Source organism: Carassius carassius, chromosome 13 (genome assembly GCF_963082965.1).
Source record: "Carassius carassius chromosome 13, fCarCar2.1, whole genome shotgun sequence".
Classification (NCBI taxonomy): Eukaryota; Metazoa; Chordata; class Actinopteri; order Cypriniformes; family Cyprinidae; genus Carassius; species Carassius carassius.
This window is the reverse complement of record NC_081767.1, coordinates 25252620-25275409: the sequence shown is the minus strand read 5'-3', so window position 1 is coordinate 25275409 and position 22790 is coordinate 25252620. Positions and strand designations below refer to the sequence as shown.

Sequence of the window (22790 nt, the reverse complement as noted above, 5' to 3'; positions counted from 1 at the left end):
AAAACAATTAATTATATTTTTTTCAGCCTTCATTTCACATTGAAAAAAATTCTCTCTATATATCTTTATCTATGGTCTGAAAAATAAATTTAAAAATGCTTTTTATAATCATTCAGTGGACCATCATTTCAAATAAATCACTATTTTTCCAAATAGATTTAGAAAGTTGAATAATTTTTTTTTTATTTTATGTACCAATACAACATTCATAAAATAAACATATTTATAAATTTTTCAGTAAAGTCACACTTCAAAATAAATTTAACTGCAATCAATAAAAAAATATTTAGATTAAAAGTGCTATTTAGCTTTAGCTACTGTAACTCTAAAATAAATGACATTCGGTTGTATATATTGTAATATAAAATAAAAAATACAGCTTAAGTGAATAAAAATAAAATATTAAATATAAAATAAATTAAATATTTCTGTAGGGTTTGTGACTATGTATTTCAATACAAAACTGCAACAGTGCATCCTGGAGAGCGACAACGTATTGTGTATAATTAAAAAAAAAAAATCACACATACAATAAGTGCATTAAATATTAAACCGTTTGATCACATATTTGAGCTTCTGTGTTTATTCATTATTATTAAGGAATGTAAAATAAAATACTTTTTTTTAAACAACATACAATATTTACACTTTTTAAATGTATGTAATCAAGGACAGAGTGCATGCATATATGTCTAACATAATTCTTTATTTTTACATAAGCAGAATCACAATATCTCAATTCTGGTTAAATGAACTTATTTTTACTATCTGTTCATCATATGTCCATTTGAACTCTATTTTGGCTTAGTTTAAAGCTTAGTTTATTGTGAGAGTTTCAGTGTATTGTTACACCCCTATATGTTTGTGCAGAAAATTCAGATTTGTTTTTTACTAAAAGGATCTAAAAAGATGGAAGGGAAGAAATAAAGACAAAAGCATGTCTGTGCAATAACAGGGTCTTGACCTCTAACCTGCCGACTGGCGCAGTGTGCCAACATTTTCCTCTCTCTCCCTCCTTTCATGTGCGGCCCCCTTCATGCTCCTTGCCAAGTCCACATCCTCTCTAACAAGGGTGTAGTTTCTTAACATTCATCATCGCTGAACTCTGAAACTTTATCAGCTCCGGAGCACGGCGCCAGGGCCCCGGCCCGGCTCGCTCCAGCTATCAGATAGGGCCGATAACACCCTGATAGATTACAGTAGATTGTTTTACTTCAGGGGACACTGCTGCCTCTAATACTAATACTTAGACAAGACTCACTGCTTACGGAGGGAGAACAGAGAGAGGGAGGGATAAACATCACAAAGAGGAGAGGGCAAAAGAGCCAAGTGTGCGTGTGTATGCCTATGTGTGTGCAAGTAAGGGATATTCACGAGGAGATTGTGATCAAAATGGGCTCTAACAGTAGCACAGGTTTAAAATGACAGTTTTCGTAGAGATTATACATTCCTTTCACTCCACAATCTGATTTAATAATGCTCAGTGTCACAGAAACTCAAATGCTGCATATTGCCTTTGTGTGACTTCTCAACATTAAAAAGTGCTGAAATATGTTTCAGACTTATAAGCGTAATATAGAAAATACATACAATAAGTAAGGCATCAAACAAAAAAGTTGACTGAAATTATACAGTTGGACACACTTTAATGTTTCCAGCTAAGCAGCATGATGAATATGAGAAATAAACCTATGAATAAGCGTTAAAGGGTTAGTTCGCCCAATCTGCAAAATTATGTCATTAATAACTCACCCTCATGTTGTTCCAAACCCGTAAGTCCTCCATTTATTTTTGAACACAGTATAAGATATTTTAGATTTAGTCCGAGAGCTCTCAGTCCCTCCATTGAAGCTGTGTGTACGGTATTTTGTCCATGTCCAGAAAGGTAAGAAAAACATCATCAAAGTAGTCCATGTGACATCAGAGGGTCAGTTAGAATTTTTTGAAGCATCGAAAATACATTTTGGTCCAAAAATAGCAAAAACTACAACTTTATTCAGCATTGTCTTCTCTTCCGTGTCTGTTGTGAGACAGTTCAAAACAACCAGTTTGTCATATCCGGTTCACGCACGAATCATTCGATGTAACCGGATCTTTTTTAATCAGTTCACCAAATCGAACTGAATCATTTGAAAGGGTTCGCATCTCCAATACGCATTAATCCACAAATTACTTAAGCTGTTAACTTGTTTAATGTGGCTGACACTCCCTCTGAGTTCAAACAAACCAATATCCCGAAGTAATTCATTTACTCAAACAGTACACTGACTGAACTGCTGTGAAGAGAGAACTGAAGATGAACACCGAGCCGAGCCAGATAATGAGTTATTAATGACATAATTTTAATTTTTGGGTGAACTATCCCTTTAATTGTGTACAGGCCAGCCATAGTGCATCTGACATGTATCACACTTAGAAATGTCTGAAGTCACCAGATACAATCGAATCTTGGATGACAGAATGTTTGAAAATAGAGGCAAATTTTCCACCAAAGTTTCCACCATCGTCTGAAACACCATTATCTGAATGTGTTTGTCCCTACAATGAACTGTTCTACTCATTTGTAAAAACAAAACTGTGATTGGTCACTTAACATGTCATTTAGAAGGTCTCTTACAGTTAAAGTGGGCGGTTTTCAGAACAGAAAAAAAAAATATAAAAAGAAACAGACTTGTTTAAGAGCCAACAAAAATGCACATTTGTGGGGGAAAAAGTACATATCAAACTTCCTCACGTTTTATCATACATCTACATGCTTAAACACAAAGACTATATACCATTGAATCTTTTCACACACATGCAGCTCTCGCCAAATAAAGCCTGAGGCACAAAGACGAGGAAATCTGAAGCGTCCAGGCGGGGCAGGACTGGAGTACCACCTGACCTTCAGCTAAAAAAACAGGGTCAAGTGTAAATCACAAGGACTCCACAGAAAGACTCCTGACTTGACCATAATCAGATGTGAGGGAATAGTATTGAACCCAAGGCATAAATTAAGAAGTTGTTGGTTTTATTTCTTCCAAACTGGCCATAAATTGAAGGTTTTCAATAACAATCGAATATGACCGCAAACAGCCAAATAGGATAACAGAAATAACCCATAAAAGGGACAGTTCACCCAAAAAGTTTAATTCTGTCCTTACCACCCTTCATTTCAAACACACACCCACTGTTCAAAAGTCTGGGGTCAAAAAAATTCAGCTTTGCCATCACAAGAATACATTTTTAAAAATACATTAAAATAGAAAACAGTTATTTTGAATTGAAAAATATTACCAACTATAAATTTTAAAATTTTAAATTTTTGAACATGAAAAGAAAAAACTGTCAAAAAAACAACAACTTTTTAATGATAGTGCATGCAGTTATTTATGTGAAACACAATGCTAGAACTATTTCTTCAGGCAACATTGTTATACAAATCATAAGAAACTCTTATGTTTTTTTTTTGACGAATTATCCCTTTAAGACACAAACGTTTAGTCATAATACAACTGTCAACGTTTTTTCCGATGATTATTAGCCGTTGAACTGAGCCTGCCATAACAGTTTTATAAATTTAAAGCAGGGTCAATTACATGTAACATCCCCTTCCTTCTCTTTTTGCTGAAAGTAAACTGCACCCTAATGATTATCCGCTCAGCTGTCCTCAACAACAACAGACGCCTGTCGCCCACTGCTACATGCCTGTCCACTGAGTTCGGCCTCTTTATTTGGGTCAGTCTGAGGATAGCCTTATCAGAGACCAGCAGCTCTAAAAACGGGTGTGTGTGTGCATGTGTGCGTGTGTGTGTGTGTGTGCGCGCACACATGTGTGTGTTAGAAGGTATGCATGTCTGCTGAGAAACAGCCCAGAAAGGGTAAACCTGGCCCAATCACTCACTCTTTGGCAGACATAGAGAGAAACAGTCACACAAACTGATTTTTTTATGCTCTTTTAAAAAATTATCCAGCAAAACAACTGCCATCAGAAAAAGCCTAATAGCCTCGTATATTCTTAATTTTTGCATCACCCAATTTATCAGCAGGCCCCATGAATAATCCGTGCGGTAATTTCTTTTCTTTCTCCCTTTTTGTTCCTGGCATTTTGGTAGAGAGAGATAAGGCATAAAAAACAACAGAAGGGCTAAGAGAGTGAAAAAGACAGATAGATAACATTGATATCAACTCCTACACAACGCAGTCATTCCCTTATCAAGGCTTTTTATCATGCTCTCGTTATTTTTTCTTCTTCTTCGCCTCCACTCCCCGTTCTTTGTAGCCAGACTGAAAAAAGGTCTACTGCCCTTAACAATCAACGCAAGGTTTTGGTATCAAATTAACCCTCTGCAGGCTTTTTTAAAGGCTCGCAAATGTGAAGAATTCAGCACACAGGTACACACGGCTGGAAGATTGTGCAAGCGCAGCCGTATCAGAGGGAGCGTCAAGATTTTCGGAGCAAAAGCAAACTCTCAAACATTTCTTTTTAATTCCCGTTTAAATAAAACTCTGATTCCTAGACCGAATGCTGGGGGAAAAAAACTGACACGTTCAGACATACATAATTTCAAACTCGCTCATACTCCCACAGAAAGTTAAAAGCCTTTCTAATCTATCAAGGTCAGTTACAGTGCCCTGAACAAATGCTGCGTTGTTTAAGAGAGCTCTCTATGTAAGCAGAGAATGGACGTTTAGACAGAAAGACAGGAAGATAGAAGGACAGATAGTCAGCTAGACGGTACACCAGACAGAGTTTCAACGGCAATCGTCCCCAAACTTCCGGTATTAAGTGATTGAAAAGCAACCAAAAATAACATCACTCATCTCCATCAAGAAAAAGATTACATCTGTCATATTAGACATCCTTGATTCCACACAGTTTTGAACATGTTCGTGACAATACCACTTACGGCCAGAGCAGCAGAACCACCTAGATTGAGTTATGCCACTACTAGATTGCATCATTAATGGCACATGAGTCCCTGTGACATCAGCAATGTGGTCCAGGAAGTGTGAGAGGAAAATCCACAGTTGGATGGGTGGAAAACACAGGTGAGAAGCAAGAAGGGAGAGAGAAAGAGCGGATATGGTTTACTGTATACAAGAGGATGTAATCAGTTATATCAGCATGGTATCTCGAAGCAATTGGTGATAAAGAAAAAAAAAGCACCCTGGAAGAGCATGTTATTGCAGATGGGAGGTCATCAGCAGCGATAGGGTTGCCCACGCGCTGCCAGGCTACTTCCTCCGGCCACTGTGGGAAATCAGCGTCAGCCAGCTACAAGCCGCTTCCAGCATCGCCAAACCTGCGCGATTATTCAAAGTGGCCGGGTGACCCTGTGTTTCCGATTGAGAAAGTGGAGCGCAAGCATTAAGGCAGCGCTTTTTTATGCAGATGGCGATGTGATTGCGCGTTGTAGAGTGTCAGTCGACAAGATTCCAAATGTAATAGTCCCCAAGAGGCACTTGAATGGAGTCATTCCCCCATCACACTCCCCCGCCCTCCAAAACTTTTTTATTAACCACACCATCTCGCCATCTCTCCCACATACCCCTCCTTTCCCCCCATTCCTCCTCTCTCCTTCTCAAATAAACCTACAAAGAAAGAGAAATTAACAGAGGAGACGTTTTTCTCCCTGCTTCCCCTCTCCTTTCTAGATAGCGTGGGAAGGAGTGAGAGAAACAGAGGGAGAGAGTCCCTCTGAAAAAACATAATTTATCTGTGTATTATCAAGAAAGGCAGACACTTTAATCAGTCAGCTATGAAGTCAGTATTTCCATTCTTATCTGTTGCAGGAGTGGAAATGGAGAGCAGATAGTGCGCTAGGAGCCCATCGGTGGGCAGGAATGATAATGGGAGAGAGAGGGCTGGCTATTGGACCGCTGTGTCAGCTCTATCTGCACCCATTATCAAGGGCTTTATCGGCGCTGCCATCAGCCAAGCTGTAATGGGGCCAGTTCAACTTTCCACATTATCATACCGCTAAGACCTGGTTCAGTGAGGCTAGGGGTCTGACTGGAGACAGGAGGAGAAGGGGCGGGGGGGTTACAGAGAGACAGTTGTTGGGGGCAAGGGGAGCGGGTCAGGGGAGAAAGAGTGAGATAGCGGTAGATATTGGGGATGAGAGAGAGCTGGGGTAATGGAAAGAGGGAAAGAAATGAAGGGGGAGAGATGAAGGAGGGGCTTATGTGAAAGGGTTAGGAAGTCCGGACTTTGATTGACAGAATGAAACTCTGGGTTAAAAAAAGGTAAGGTGAGGAAGGCCTAGAGGACTAAAGTCCATGCTGATTGATGATTCAAATAAATAGTCTATCCAAAAATGAAAATTGTTACATGCTGGTAACCAAACAATTTTGGTTCCCAATGACTTCATTAAATGGACAAAAAATTACAATAATAAATACTACGTAAATCAATGGGATCCAAAACTTTTGGGTTACCAACATTCCTCAAAATATCTTTCTTTGTGTTGAACAGAAAAAACAAAACAAAGACATATATAATTTTCATTTTTGGGTGGATTATCGCTTTAATAGCACCAGTCTTATCATATAATCATCATTGTGATCGTCTACAAGGGGAGGATTGTATGTGCTGGATAAGACTTTGATTTACAGGCTGAGAAGAAGTACTTATATCTTTTAGAGTACATTCTGGATACATAACAGAATGTGTGATGTCCAAAAGTCCACAATCATGAAATCATGATGATCACTGCCTGCATTTTACCACCAAGTCTTATTTAATCATAATGATAATGATAATATTTTCTTTGTGATTGTCTAAAAAGTTAAGACCCTCTGGATGATGACCTTTGACGAGTAAGATTTAATTTTAGATACTGTTAAGTGTACTGTTCATTTGAATTAGAGTCGGATTACACAATAAATGATTTCAACATAAGTCATAGACCAAACAATACATTCCTTAATGGCACAGTGAAGTATTAACTAACCCTGCAGGTTTATAAAACACAATCATCCTAACATTCATGTTAGCCAATGTAAAAACTGATCAAATGAGCATCAACTGATACGATAAAGAATGATAAAAATAAACTAACATCTATAAATAACCAATATCGTACAAATATGTTGTGCATCCCTAGCTACTTGACTGTTTTAAACAGGATATTCTGTAGGAAAGGCTAGTGAATTTCACTAACGAAAACTATGTAGAAAAATGTTTGTAGTAGGGATGGGCGATATATCGAACGATACGATCATGCGCATCTAGTCAGTAAATCTGGTTCTGTGATTACCGCTAAATCCCCATCACCTGCTTTCAAATGGTGTGGCATTTAATAGACAGAGCCGTAGATCACTGACAAGCTACGCAATATCGCGTTCATTATCGAAGGCGATTCATCTGGGATAATGAATGCAATATTACATAGCTTGTAGCTTGCGGACTGCTGTACTCTACTATGGGATTTCAAATCACCAAATCAAAGCTTCTGGAAACCTTGCACACGTGCTCGGTCTGCATTAAAGAAGCACCTACAATTGATCTGAAAACACAAACAAATACGCTGAAGTTTATCGATCTCCATGTGAGATGTTATTGTAAGTGTCATTCAGCAAATCTGTGTTCCCTCATGAGATCTCAACTATTTTGTTTGCTATTGTATTTGCTGAATAAATGCACTTACTCGACAGATGTTTGAAATAGAGAAACTTTACTGCAATTTGGATTAATTGGAATTACTATTTGTAATTACACTGTTATAGTATTTTTGTTTGTTTTTACCAGTTTTCATAATGTAGAGAGAGTGTATATCTAAAATTTTATATTCATTTACATAATAAATAGCCTATAATAAATCAGTACACTAGAGGTGGCAAAATAAACCATGTATATGAGCCCACATGATTTGTGCTTATCGGTTAAAGTGCAATTCCTGAAATGTAAAAATAAACAGGGATGATAATAGTTGAGTGTCAGCCAATGAGATTGCTGTTTGTGCATTAGTTCCGCCCACTACCAGAGAAACAGGAAGTATCTTATGGTTGTTCTTAGAAGCTGAAGAATTCCATATTAACTCAATGAACAGTCTGTTCACAAAATGAACAGTCAGAGTGATCGGCGAGTGAAAATATATCTGTGCTAAACTTATACTAAGCATCCAACTCACACACTGCCAAGTAAAATCTAACAATTTATTAGCCAATGGCTAATGTTAAACATCATTCCAGGCTGAAGATTTATTTTGCATGTGCAAGTGATTTACTCGCATTTTAGAGGGTTGTCTTCCATGAAACTGTTTAAGGCTAGATTTGCCAACTAAAAAGGACACAAAAGGCAAAAACACACTGTATAAATTAGCTAAATTCCTGTTTACTGTTGGGAGTTCGGCTATGAAATTGTTGTGCCTGAAATGTATAAATGTTGGAACCTCTGCAACATTTCATGTGTCTTACACAGAAACTGATCAGATTCCCACCTCACATACACATGTACCTCTCAAACAGAAGCTGGAAGAAGTCTGAGGCTGATCTCTGGTGGTCTTCCTTCTCTTTCTAGAGCCGGCCAAGTGGAGTGTGTGAGAGCAGAAAGAGGAGCCACTTTGGTCTAGACCACCTCTGTTCAGGGGTTGCTCCCTGGAGGCGGTCTAACCTCTCCTCTTTCTAAGGCCTTTGTCCCAGCTGCCCTTCTGTGCTTATCTCTTCTCTTTCCTCCTCTCCTTATGAAACATGCCCGGTGTTCCCTTCCCACAAGAGCCTCCTGCCTGGCATATAACACCCAAGCCTGAGCTCTCCACACCGTGAGCAATAGGGATACTCAAGACTGCATTATCTTTCACACTGTACAACAGGCCAGTGGTAGTTTATATATAGTTTAAATATGGTGATTCTAGCCCGAATCAGTATCTGTATGCATGAGATTGTCTGAATACCGCCGGAATTCACATTTCTGTTTTAAAAAGAGAAACATTGGGCTGAAGTATTATTTGCTGTTGTGCATGTGTGTCCGAAGCTGCAGTTGCTGTGTGACGCATGCTCCAAAAAAAAAACAAAAAAAAAACCTTTCCTATTTTCGTTTTCGAAACTTGTGTTGGTTGGTCCAATCGATTCGTGCAATAGATTTTCGAACATAAAGTGACAGTCGACACGGTCACGGTTTTAGACTAGATGGGAGAAGGGATGGGAAAAGATCTGGGCACAGTTTTTCATTTAACAGTTAACTTCACAGTTAACTTCGTAACAAGTTAAAGCTGTGTCGAGCTGTTTTAATGAATGTTTTAGATGTATTATGGTGCCCGAACCCGTATGACTTTGAACAGTGACCGTGAACATTTTGTTTACTGCAGCCGCAGCCATTATTACCAAGCATGAACCGTTGACTCTGACAGTGAATAAGAGGAGACGTACAGGCCATAGTGTGATGTCTGTTACCAACAGTGTAAACATAGATGACGTCACGTTTTTTTTTTTTTAAAGAAAGAACGTAGCCTTCATTTGTATGTAGGCCCAGGCAATTTACATATAAGTAATTTTACAATACTTACTAAAATATAATGAATACTATTTTATTGCTTTTGTATTAGTTGTATTAGTTTAAAAAAAAAAAAAATTGGTCGGTCTTAACGAAAATGTACAACAGGCAAGTCAGTTGGACTAAAAGCAAAAATAAAAAATAAAAATTTGAGTCAGTCCTAAATTGACAGGGTCGGTCGGGTTACGGAAAACAAGAATATTTTTAAGGATGGCCTCACTTGATCTCAGCGGACAAGTTTCTTAGAGGGCATTCACACAGAACACATTAGTGTTCAAAAAGCTAGATTAAAAAGAAATGACTGGAAGAAAATCTAAAACCAGCAGCTTCCCACAGAATTACACTCCATGTGTGGCGACACTTCCCCCGGGGTAAATATATATGTATATATATATATATATATATATACCGGTTTACATTTACAACTAACATGTTCGCTGTGTAAAAACATGAATAGATTTTCGCGTTGGTCTGAACGAAAACAGCAGACGGGCTGATTGAAAATGCAAATTCATTCTCTTCAATACTTTATCAGGATTATAGAAAAGATTAAATGAAAATGACATCGAAACTTTTCTGAAGACAGTTAGTTCCCTTCAAAGATACATTCATTTGTGGCGGTCAGTTCTGATAATGTGGAGTGCCACAAACATTGACCAGTTAACCTCTGGTCAGTCTTTGTACTATTTGACCTTTGAGTCAAACTCGCTAATCCACTCATCAGGATCTTTTTGGAGTTTTTCATGCCACTTTTAAGAGTATAAAATGAAACTCAAACATTAAATAATTAGTAAGAACCTGACCTACATTGGCCTCTTTGCAGCCATAACAAACAAGCCAGTGAGGACTGTTACTATCCCAGAGTGTTTTATTATTTTAGACTCTGGGACAGAAACTCACCTGAATGCCACTGGGATGTGACCTACAGATTTAATCGACGGCCTTATGGTTCAGACAAATACACCCAGCTGAACAGTTTGCATAAAGCCCCCCTTGAGATATCTGTACTGATCCTTTTAAAGGAGGGAACAGTATATGGTGTCACTCTTGAACTTTACGTCCTTAGCGCTACATCAAATTGATGGCCCACACCCCTAACCAAGCCAATTAAGCACATCAAATAAAGAACATGAAATCAAACCTCAGTGTGGAAATCAGCCAATCTAATCAACCCTGTTAGCCGTGATCCACATCAAATATGGCTCCTCCACATCTGGCAAATTATCATATCTCCAATTTCCTTAAGACGCAAATTATTAACTCCAACCAAAAAGCGCAGAAAACTATTACACCAGCTTTCCAGAGAGAAAAAAAAAACTTCCTCCTGCGATGGCAAATCTCACCTCTGCCGTTCTTATCAAAACTGCACATAAAAATAAGTCCTCTCCATAAGATGCTATGTGATACAGTACATTAAAAGATTACTGCACTATTCCCATCTTGTTTTTAATTGCATTGGGGCCAGAGGCTACAAGATCCTTAATAACACTCTAATATTTTATTCTCATCCACCCCTCCACAATCACATGCAACTGCAGCTGTGTTAAAAGCTTTATGCTATGTCTGCATTTGGTCGGGTGTCTCACAACTTTTATGGCCCTTGTTTGAGTTTACAGTATGCATGCACTGTAGGTGACATCATCAAGTGTAATTTACATATATTTACATAAAATATCCTAATCAAACAAAATAAAAATGTGGTTGAAAATGTTGTTTCTTCTGCCAATATTAGACTGAAAAAAAGACAAAAAAAATGTGTTTATGACAGTTTAAATACACATAGTTTAGCTAGTTTTTAGCTCAAGCTTTTTACGAGTCTACATAACAGAGGAAGAAGTGAGGATTTAGGAGTGCTTATAGGTCAGTGAGGGTTCAGTTATCATAACTCACTCGACTTCCCCTTGCGTAAACATTAGGAAAGAGCAATAATTCATCAAAACACCTAAAAGCTTTTCCTTTCACCCTGGCAACCAACAGACACTTCCTTTAAACAGTAAATTCTAATCCACAGTTACTGCTTTTAGACATTATTTAGACATAAAAATATAGCTATATGGGTTATTTGGAACAAATAAACCATTTCAGAAAAAAAAGGTTATAGGTTAAAGATTTGGGTTTTAGATAAAAAAAAAAGTTGAAGATTGAGTAACAGAGATTTGTCAGCAGAAAGCAACAAAGAGATACATAAAAATCCTTTCATCAATATATTATGAGATGTTTTTGGCTCACTAGAAACATTTGTAAACCTATAATAACATCGATGCTGTGCTTTTAATTCATCAAAGAATCCTGAATAACATGTTTCTACAAACATATTAAGCAGCACAACTGTTTTCAACATTGATAATAATAAGAAATGTTTCTTGAGCACAGAATCAGCATATTATAAGCCCCTTTCACACTGCACGTCGGACCCGGCAAATTGCCGGAACATTGCCATTGCCGAGTCACCTTCTGTGTGAAAGCAAACACGTCCCGGGATTGATTCCGGCATTGAACCCGGGTCGGGGACCTAGTAACATTGCCGGGTTCAGTCCCGGGACGAGCGCTGTGTGAACAAAGCCAGATCTAATGCCGTATTGTAGTGATGACTCACGTTATCGCACGACTCTTTTACTGGCAGTTTTGAAGCAAGATCAACATTCACGACAAAAAAATATGTGCAAACTGTAATAAAGCAGAGATCAGTTCCTCACTTTCCGCGCTGACGCTGAGATCGTTTACTAGCTTGAGTTAAAGTATAACGTGCTTAACGTTTTCGACTCGTACATTACACGTCACTCCCTGATGTCACGTGTCGTTACGGGGACCTTAACGGGTTGTGTGTGAAAGCACGCACATACCCTGGTAGATCACTGGCAGTGCGAAAGTGCAAAATCTAGCGACCCGGGTACAATTGCCAGAACACTTTACCCATGTATTTGCCGGAATCGCAGTGTGAAAGGGGCTTTAGAATGATTTCTAAGGGATCATGTGACCTTTTTAACATAATATTAGTATCTATAAGCACAGTTCAAAAGCAAGATGCATTATTAAGTAATAACCATTGAAAGCAGGACTTTGAAAACCTTAACAATCTTCTTTAAAGATTAACAGATACCACAAATCATTAATGATCATGTTTTATCAAAATCATAAAAGCGTCCTTGGCTTTGCAAAACATTATAAAAGACTTTATAACTTTCTCACAGTGTTCACTGCACCCACTATCACTCAGTATCTAATATCTCACTGCAAATCAACATTTCAGCCATACTGCTGACGCCACATAGTTGTTTCCTTTTGCAAGGCGCACAGCTGAATACTTTTTTTTTTTTTTTTGCTGTTTTTCACAAAAACGCACACTGCAGATTAACATCGACAAACAAAAAAAACCTGCATCTCAATCCTATCTAACACAAGATCTACCGTGAGTTATATGTGGAATTAGTTTTAATTAAATTAATCAACCACAATGGTTGTTAAGAAAAAAACATAAGGGTGGGAACTGAGAGGGTGGGGGAGTAACTAAGGCGGGGAGGCATTCACACCTATCATCTAATTATACAACAACATTAATCACATTAAGACTGGAACTGATTGCCAGGGTCCAGGGCCCTGCTGTTCTTATGTGTAGCTTTGTTATTGCAGCAGAGCCTCAGCTCCTGCCTGCTCTGCGCTGATAACAACTCTTATCACACTTGGCGATCTTTATCTATACCGGAGATCAGGCCCCAGGCTTTATCAAAAGTTCACATCAAGCTAAAAGCAGAACAAAGAAGGAAAACACACGAGCAAAACCAACAGGATGCAACAGCGTGTGTGGGTATGTGTGAAAATATGTGTGCGAAAGCCTGTGATCTCTCATTCTTTTCAGTGTTTTTGGCAGAGTATCAATTGACCCCGAGATGCTAAACCTGACAGCAGCGAAAGCTCTGAGAATGCTTTCAACAAAAACAGGAAGAGATCCCATCAGTTGTCCACGCTTTCAAAAGTGCAAGCCAAAGGTACAAGAGGTGGTAACTCAAACAAGTGCATTGTCTGGCCCGGGCTTCTCAAACATCCTCCAGCCGCTGACGCCAAATTCTGGGAGCTCATGAATAATTCATGCCGACCTCTGAGCCGTTTGAATGATGTCACTCGGCTGTTATCTGTGAGAATCTCCTTTTGGTTATCTCCCAATCATCTCAACGGCTCGCTTATCGGCCTCCGCGATCTCACTGAGGCAGCTGCTTTTAAAACGCAGCATACATCCATCTACCATTTCTGTATTCCTGCCTCTCTCCCCCAGCCCTTATCAGCCCTGCCATCCTACTCTACCCTTATCTGCTTTTCTCGCTCTCTCTTTTTTTTGTACTTATCTAGAGATACACCCAGCCAGTCCCAAACAACAACAACACAAACATGACAAAGATGAGAATGCTTCAGCCAAATGTAATTATAATCCCAATGTCCCCACCCCCCTCAATGTTGGGACTATCTCCACAGAGATCACTGCCTCACCTATCTTGTCTCCCATCTCAACCGCCAAAATATAAGCCCTGGGATGTGGCCCCACTAAGACCGTGAGCTAATCTCGCCATCAGGGAGGGATGGATAATCTATCAGCGTGATCTTCACCATTGGGAGAGTGACGCACAAAAGCCACACAAAAATATTTCCTCTCAACACAGTCTTCCATGATACCGGATACCTCTTTTTGAGGGGCCAGGATTGTAATCCTTCCAGCAAGAGTGTAACAAACAATGCAATCGCAAACTTATTATAGTGTCGCCTTCACGTTTACATATGCAAAAAGGTAAGATAAGAGAAGCAATGTGACATCTATACATAGTTCCTATGTTTGCTAATGGGGGGACTCACCTTTGGGGTGATAAAGAGCCAAATCTGAGACACTTTTCCTTTCCATTACTCTAATGGGATACTCGCGGAGCTGGCGATGTGTACTTCAAAAGCCACTAGATATGAAATCTTCACGGGGTTCAACATTTCAGGAAAGATAAGGAATGTTTATTCTGAATTGTTCAAAACATCAGCTATGACTGGCCTGAAGTAGTAACGCTGGTTCTTCTGTTTGCAGCTGCCTCTAGGTAAGAAAAAGAGTTCTGCAGAAACCAACCAGAGATAGCTTTATATCAGATAAGACATCTCAATTAAGGGAATGCCTTCATGGGTCAGCAGGTCATTGGCATTACTGGCCAACGTGCTCATATAACTCTCCAGTCACTTAAATAAACCTTGATACCGTCCGTTTACACTCGGTGGCATATGCTAATGCTGCCTTATCAGACCATTTTTCTTTCCTATTCAGGAGTCGCTTTCTGCTTTTGAATTGCATTAATATTTTTCTTTTTTTTGAGCAGCCCTTTCAAACTCAACCTCCAAGATATTGCTACTGTGCTTATCGCCCGAAAGCATCTCTTCTGGATGAAGAACTGAAACAGCGCCTGGCACCAGAGCAAAACAACTTTTCAGCACTGTTGGTTCTTTTCACAGAAAGAGAGGGAGAGGCAGGGGTCAATGAATTTTGATTTTTTTTACTTCGACCACACTATGTTAAGGGCTACTTCAATCAAAAATGGATTTCTGTCACCCTCATGTTATTACAAACCTGTATGACATTTTTTCACTTTCATTCCACTTTCATCAGTGGAAGTCAAAAAACGGTAGCTTTTTTCCCCAAACACAATTAACGATGAACGAAGATGTCAAGTCTCAAAAAGGATGGTATGAACATCTCAAAAGCATAATAAAAGTGATTGATAAGACTAGCGCACTACAGCCTTATGATTGCTTTGTGTGAGAAACAAAGTTGTTTTTCACTAACAATCTTATACTCCAGTGAGCCGTTAACGGTTGCGACCAGTTTATGGAGTCAGCTGAACTCAAGAACCAAATCAGTACAATTCATAAACGAATAATTCTGATTGGTTTTCTGAATTGTGTCAACTATATCCTTTAAAATATTTGAAAACATTGCTACTTGGGAAAGTTTAAAGAGGAGATTATGGCTTGAAATAGTGCACGAGTCTCAAAGACCACTTTTATATTTAACGTTGTTTTAAGCCGGGCTTCGGCCGCCATTCATTGTCATTAAATGGAAACTAGCAACCATGATATTCTTCGAAATTTCTCCATTTGTGTGCCTCAGAAGTAGGCGAAGTCGTACAGGTTTGCAGCAAAATGATGGTGTGGAAATTATGACTGAACTTCATATCTTGCATGCAATCAGTAAAATGTCATTTTAAGACCAACTAATGGTGCCTGAACATTAAAGGGTTAAAATGGATAGATGGGGAAAAAAGAAGATCCAATTGTAATCCTCTATCATGTGGAGAGATCAGCTGGGCGAACTATCTGACGTCTCATCTCTGGAAAGAGAACTGAAAAGCCGGAGGAAAATGCAACAGCAGCCTCGGTGCAGCCACAGTCAGAAAACAAATAAAGGATCCAATTTTAATAGTTATCTCGACTCAGATCGCATCGCTGTTTATCTGAAGTTATATCGTCTTTTTCAGAGAACAGTGACGTTTCCACAACAGTGTTAAACAGGAAGCCAGGGTTACACAGCAGACGAAAACACTTTTACATATTAAAAACTAAAATATTATTTACGTTAGGGGTTTATTTCACACAATTATCGCCGCTGAATTTGAAAAATAAAGCGCGAGTTTCAGCGGTGTTGACATGTGCTGCGCGCTTTTACAAAATGAGCCGCGCGTCCTAAAAGCTATTGGTCACTTTGACGATAGTAAGTAAATACAGCCGTTTCTATTTTTTCAACTGTCTTAAAACCATTACAACACAAGGACTGTTAGAACAGACCGCTCGCACATCTAACGTTAGAGCGTGCCTCGTGTCAATAGAAAGATCTTGTCAGTTTCCACGAAATTGTTTAAAAGCATGACAACGTTGCGCTCAAAAACCAACGAGATCCAGTCATTAATAACGTAACACTAAACATTAAACATTAAACTGAGAGACACTATTCAAAACAACATTACCGGTAACGTTACTAGTGAAACTTTAGACGCTTACGTTTGATTTGCCGGGGTTTGCTCTGCTTTCTCCGGGACATGCTTAATTCCGTCGTTCCTGCTCAGCTTGCGGCAAAAGTCCACCGGAGTCACTAGCAGTCACAGCAGCACTGGATCACAGCTCTCTGTCCGTCCGAGGACAGCCGCATGACCTGTACTTTAATATTCAGATCCGAAAGAGCTACCTGTGGCCAAATGAGGCTTAACGTTAGTTACTTTTCAATGTCTTCACAGAGAAGCGATCTATCCTCTCCGTTAGCCACAGAAAACTCTGCCGATGTAGCCCTGACAGCGCATATGCTACTGAAGAAAACTACACCCTTAGCTTTTAATAAATTGTTTATGTCTACTCCGGTGAAGCACAGAGAGAGCGCAGTTCTCAACAGGGCTCGATCGACACATGAAACAGTAGCGCTGATGTGTTATGACACGCCTCCGCCACGCCCCTTGCGGATGACGCCATGCCGCACGCCGCACGCCGCACGCAGCTCCCAGCATGCTCTCGATCCCCCAAACATCTCATTTCCATCCGCGCAAGGCATGCAATTTGTGCCTCGTTTGCATGCTAAACAATTTTCTCAAGGATGTGCGTACATGGAAAATCGGTTGTTTACCCCTGCTCGTTTTAAAATCAGTATTATAATTTTGTATTTTATAAATTATACACAAACGATTTTATATACATAACAATAATACTTTATTATAATATATTTTAATTATTAAAAATAATATAATTATTATTGTTATAAAATGTTAAATTCTAATCAATTCAATAACTAATTATTATTGAACTAATATAGACAGACAGACAAATAGATATATAGATAGTATTATTAATTACATTCTAATAAAATATTCTAATATTACATTACATTTATTCATTTAGCAGACGCTTTTATTCAAAGCGACTTACAGATGATTACTTATAATATCACGCTATAAAAGTAGCTATTTGTATTATTATAAATAATTATAATAAAAATGAATAATTTTAAATATATATATATATATATGTAAATATATATATATATAAAATACAAACATAATACAAACAAAAATTCTATAAAATGTTAATAACACATCTAATTTATATGAATTATTATTATTATTTATCTGTCATTGTTGTACTTTTTATGTAAAATAATTTATATGATAAATATTTTGTGGTAAAAAAATACTTTATTTAGGTTTAGGTTTAAATTAGGTTTTTATAATTTTTCCTTGTCTATTTTATATAATTTTTCATTTCTCTCACAGAGGAATCAATAAATATAATTCCATTCTATTTATCTACTGTTAATGGGGTCATGACCAAAGAAATACTGAAATACTAAATTTTTTTAATATAAATGTCAATCATGGTATAATTACCAAAAAAAGCAAGAATGCTGTTAACATTTTCTTAGCACAGATGCAGGCACTGTGACCTACTCAAAAACTCACTGCTTCCATCTAGTGACCAGCGAAAAAGCTTATCTCATGCCCCATGGTAGTGGTTGCAATGAGCTTCCTTAGTAGATACATTCCTCTCAAGCCACAACATTTGAATATGTGTCAAATACATCAACCATGTCTTGTTAACAACCTGGAACTTGTGATGCAAATAATAGCAACAACACTAGAATAAAACACTATCCGATAATTCAGTTTTGTGTCATGATTTATTTCAAGGTTCAGAGCAAACTATTTGGGCAGACTATTAACTACTATTTACAAGATCAATGTCTAACCTTGTAAACCTTGATGTTGGAGGAACGTTGTTCATCATGTCTTTCATGATTAAACATTATGAAATCAACACTTAAAATATAAAAGGATTATGCACTTATAATGACATAAATATACTATAGTCTATATTTTGAACACCCCATTTCAAATGCATTTATCATAAAATTGTTTACAGTGTGGAAAGCACTTTGCCTTTATAGAAGTTTATCCAATGTAAAGAAAAAAAAAGTAATAAGATTGTCTTTTGGATGCTGGGCATAGTCCAATCTATCCTTTCCCAAAATTATATTTACTAGGTGTGTAAAAACTTTTTACACACAAGCCTACATAGTAAAAACATTATAAACAATTAAAAGAATGTAAATTAATAAATAAATAAATAAATATTTGACAAAATGAGCAATGAAAAAAAATCCATGAGACTGAGCTTTTTAATTATAAATCCTATAAAATAAAAATAAAAAATAATACAAGTTATAATTTACTATTATGATGTTGGAGTTTATGGTTTATGTACAGTATAAGGTATCTAGAATGTGTCATGTAAAAAAAAAAAAACTTCTCACTCAACTTCGTAACCTTCAAGCTTTCCTTGTAGCCATGTTCAATAAAACCAACATTAGACATGAATTATTAACCTACCTTTGAAGAATCTGAGCCTCTGTGACATTCTTTTACCATCTGCATTAGCACTCACTTTATCACTGGGTACAGCATGAACCATTTGACTGAAGAATTTACTGTGGTGGCAAATGAAATGATCCATATGGGAATAAATGGGAATAAAAATGTATGAGTTTTGATTTATGTGTTTTGTTCACTTCACCAATAAATATAAGATTTTAGAACTCTAATCTAACAAACGTGTCAGTACAGAATACAGAGAGGCCGACATCTTTGTTCGATTCGAGTTATAAAATACGCCCACTTTGTACAAATGTAATCAGCTAAATTTTTTTGTCTTTTTTTTTTTAAAGGTTAAAAGCCAATATTTGTAACTGAGCCTGTGTGAGTGATTGATTTTGTGAGCTCTTTATTACATGAGAGGCTGTGTCCATCTTTAAGAACAGCTATGATAAAAGAAGTTTTGCTCTGCCTGTGCTTGACCCTGGCACCTGTTAAGGTAAGAATTGCGTTATGTTATATTGCATTTTAAATAATGTTGAACGTTATAAAGTAAAGATAATATTTTACTTAATTATATATTTTATAAATTTTTGAAGGAGTATTGTTACTGGACATGAGTATATAATATAATATGATTAATCATTTGTATCAAAGAATGGGTGTTAATGTCAGATTTGTTTGTTTTTGTACAGACTCTGGGCCAGTGGTTGTTCTAAAGAATGGCAGTATCCGTGGCCAATACATGAAAGTAAATGGCTCAAAAAAAGTGGTGGACCTGTGAAATATACGGTAAACACTATTTTATAGCATCTATAGCAGAATTTGAGATTATGTGAGACTGAAGTGTATTTTTCATTAACCAATATAATGTTAATATTACAACTAAAGTAATAAAATCTGTTTTGTATATTATTAATATACTGATAACCACCATATCAATACAGGTGGTAAAAGAGACAAAATTAGCCTTTCCATAAGCTGAGGTAATATAGAAGGTGCACACAGTGTCATGCACACAATAGGGTAACATAAACCTGTACATGGTAACACACGTGATGTAAAATAATGCAATAACCTTAACTGGAAAACATAATTTGTAAAAAGAAGCCCAAATATATATAACAGCAGTCTCAGAAGACTGTTTGTATCTGAACGTTTAAACTCCTTCTCAAAGATCAGAATCAGATAAACTTCCAGTGAGCACTAAATAACGGCTTCTCTCATCTAAACTAGAGGACTGCAATTTAATTTACGCATTATTCTGTTATTCTTTCCTGATCATTGCCCCAGCTCTTCTAACAAAAGCAATTTATGCAAACCAACAGGTAATGATCTGGATTCATGGGGGGCTCTGATCATGAGCAGTGCTTGCACATATGACGTATCCCCATTAGTGGCCTATATGAGAACATAGTTGTGGTTGTCATTCAGTACCGACTTGGAAGTTAGGATACTTCAGGTATTAATTTATGGTGGATTTCTTGTTTTATACTGAAGCTGCTTCTGCAGTGCGTAATAATAACACATGCTTCTGGTTTTAGCACAGGAGATAGGAATGCTCAAGGAAACTAGGGTTTCTTAGACCAGATTGCTGCATTACAATGGGTGCAGCACAACATTGAGGGTTTTGGAGGAGACCCCCAGTCTGTCACCATAGCTGGGCAGTCTGCAGGAGGAATCGGTGCCTTTTTTCTGGTCAGCAAATGTTTTTAAAAGCAGCATTATCTTCATTGTCTTTCTCTAATGTTGTATATTAATTATTTATGTGCCTGATATAATTAATAATAATTCATATTATGATTTCTGAGTCTTTACAAAACAAGATAAGTTCCAAGTAAGTTGAGCTTCCCCTGGAAATATGATAATAAGTGAATACTGAATAGCTGAAAGACAAGTTGTTGAAACAACATAAGATCTTATCCATTAATAGATTCTCTGTACAAGATACTCTGTGCAAGGATCAAGCACGTTCTAAAGATGTACTCTCATGTTCTTCTAGACATTGTCACTAATGACCAAGGGTCTGTTTCAGCGGGACATCTTTCAGAGTGGGGTAGCAACTACAGGGGGCTACTTCATCAAAGACCCTCTGATGTTTGCCAAGGTATTTAATCCAAATGCAACAATAAATGTGGACTTCTCAGTAGTTCCTTATAAGGAATCTGTAAAATTATGTTGAATTATGTGCTGACCAAATCATCAATGCAGCTAAAAAGGTAGGAGCAGAGAATTTAAAAGGAGATGCTTTCCAATAGTTAGACCAAATGAATTTCTTAGCAAAACATTTTCCATGGAGCAACATCTGATGGGGAATTTCTTAAAGCTCAACCAGAGGAGTCACTAAAGAGCAAAGACTTTCAGAAAGTTCCAATTCTTGTCGGAACAACGAACCATGAATTTGGATGGATGCTCCCTCAGGCAAGTATCTTGATATTTTTGTATGGAATGGTAAAATGAAACAAAAGTTCTATGAACGTTTATGTCTATTTTTAAATAGTAATGCACAAGCTCTTTTTTTCAGGCCTTATTCTCCGAAGACTGGATAAAAGGGATGGACAAAAAAAATAGTGAAACAAATGTTGGACAATTTTAACAAAGATGGAGTAAAACTCAACTTCTCTTATTCTTTCCAGATTATTTGTAGAGATTAAGAAACTAAAATCCAAATGAGTTCGGTTGGATTAACGCTTTGTTAGTGTTTGTCTCCCTCTAGTGAACAAAGTACAACATATGATTTAGGAGACTCGGTAGAATCATAGACAGTAAAAGAAGAATATGTGTAATCCTTTATTCTGTCACCATAGACGTCCGGAGTCAATGAAATCATAGCAGAAGAATACCTAAAAACTGTTAAAACTCCAGAGAACATTCGCAACGTGTTTACTGAGATGCTGGGGGATCTTTTTATGGTGGTTCCCTTCATTGAGGTTGCATCTTACAGTTGCGATTTCACTGGCAACATTTCACAATCAGTGACGTTTTTACTATTGGTTTCCTTTGTTATTTTCCATCCTTCTACGTTCTAACTTCACAGATGCTGGATTGCTTGTGTATATGAGTTCCAGCACTGGCCAAGTATATATAAAGATTACAGACCAAGCTTTGTGAAAGCTGACCATGGTGATGAACTTGGATTTGAGTTTGGGGCCTTCTTTTGGGATGGCCATATCAAAGTCGGTATGCAAATCTAAGAATTTATTTGTCCAGGCAAATTATTAATATACTGGACATTTATACTGGACAATTTACTATGCCAGGGGTTTGAAGCTGCAAATGATTGAAACAAAAGTGAAAATGTTAATGATGAAGTGGTTGTGTGGTTATGGTTATCAACTCTTTATCATCTACAGGAACGTTCACTGAGGAAGAAAACCAGCTATGCAGAACCATCATTAGATACTGGGCTAACATTTTTCGTACTGGATAAGTGGTACATCCATTGCTGGACAAAGCATTACTTAATGATGATCATTTATTCCATAAATAATTATTTAATTTCTACATCTCACCAAATGGTCCCAATCTGGTGCAGTGGCCCAATCTGGTGTGTTTGACAAGTCTAATAAATACATGAACCTGGGATTGCAGCAAACTGAGGGACAGGCTCTGAAGGTGGGACAAGCTGCTCTTTTTCACTGAAGAATTACCTAAAAAGCTTGTAGCACTCCACAAAACCTAATTATTTATTTCATCAATAAGCACAATATGAAACATATGAACAAAATCTAATGTTTACATCTGTGTGCAAATAATTATTTGACTCAGTGAAATTGTTCCCAGATTAACCTTTTCAGCTTGAATTGCAACAAGATTTCTGCACACGTTTCTATTTTTCTGAAATTCTGATCTTTTTTGTCTGTATTTTATAGTAATGTACAGAATAATATCAGATTTCTTTATAAGAAAGAAAAATGTATAATTTTTTTTTACAAATGAAATAGTAA

At 37.4% G+C, this 22790-nt stretch overlaps 1 protein-coding gene and 1 pseudogene across 1 annotated transcript in view; one reads left to right on the top strand and one right to left on the bottom strand.

Annotated features, from left to right (window-relative positions):
- The window catches only part of LOC132156195 (zinc finger protein ZFPM1-like), a 71246-nt gene extending 54306 nt beyond the window's left edge, over nucleotides 1-16940 (bottom strand). The window contains exon 1 of the mRNA XM_059565093.1: nucleotides 16493-16940. Coding sequence (XP_059421076.1) covers nucleotides 16493-16532 — 40 coding nt within the window. The 5' untranslated portion in view covers nucleotides 16533-16940. The remainder of the gene's footprint in view (nucleotides 1-16492) is intronic.
- A 4-nt stretch (nucleotides 16941-16944) lies between these two features.
- LOC132155763 (cocaine esterase-like) lies at nucleotides 16945-22525 on the top strand (annotated as a pseudogene).
- The last annotated feature ends 265 nt before the right edge of the window (nucleotides 22526-22790 follow it).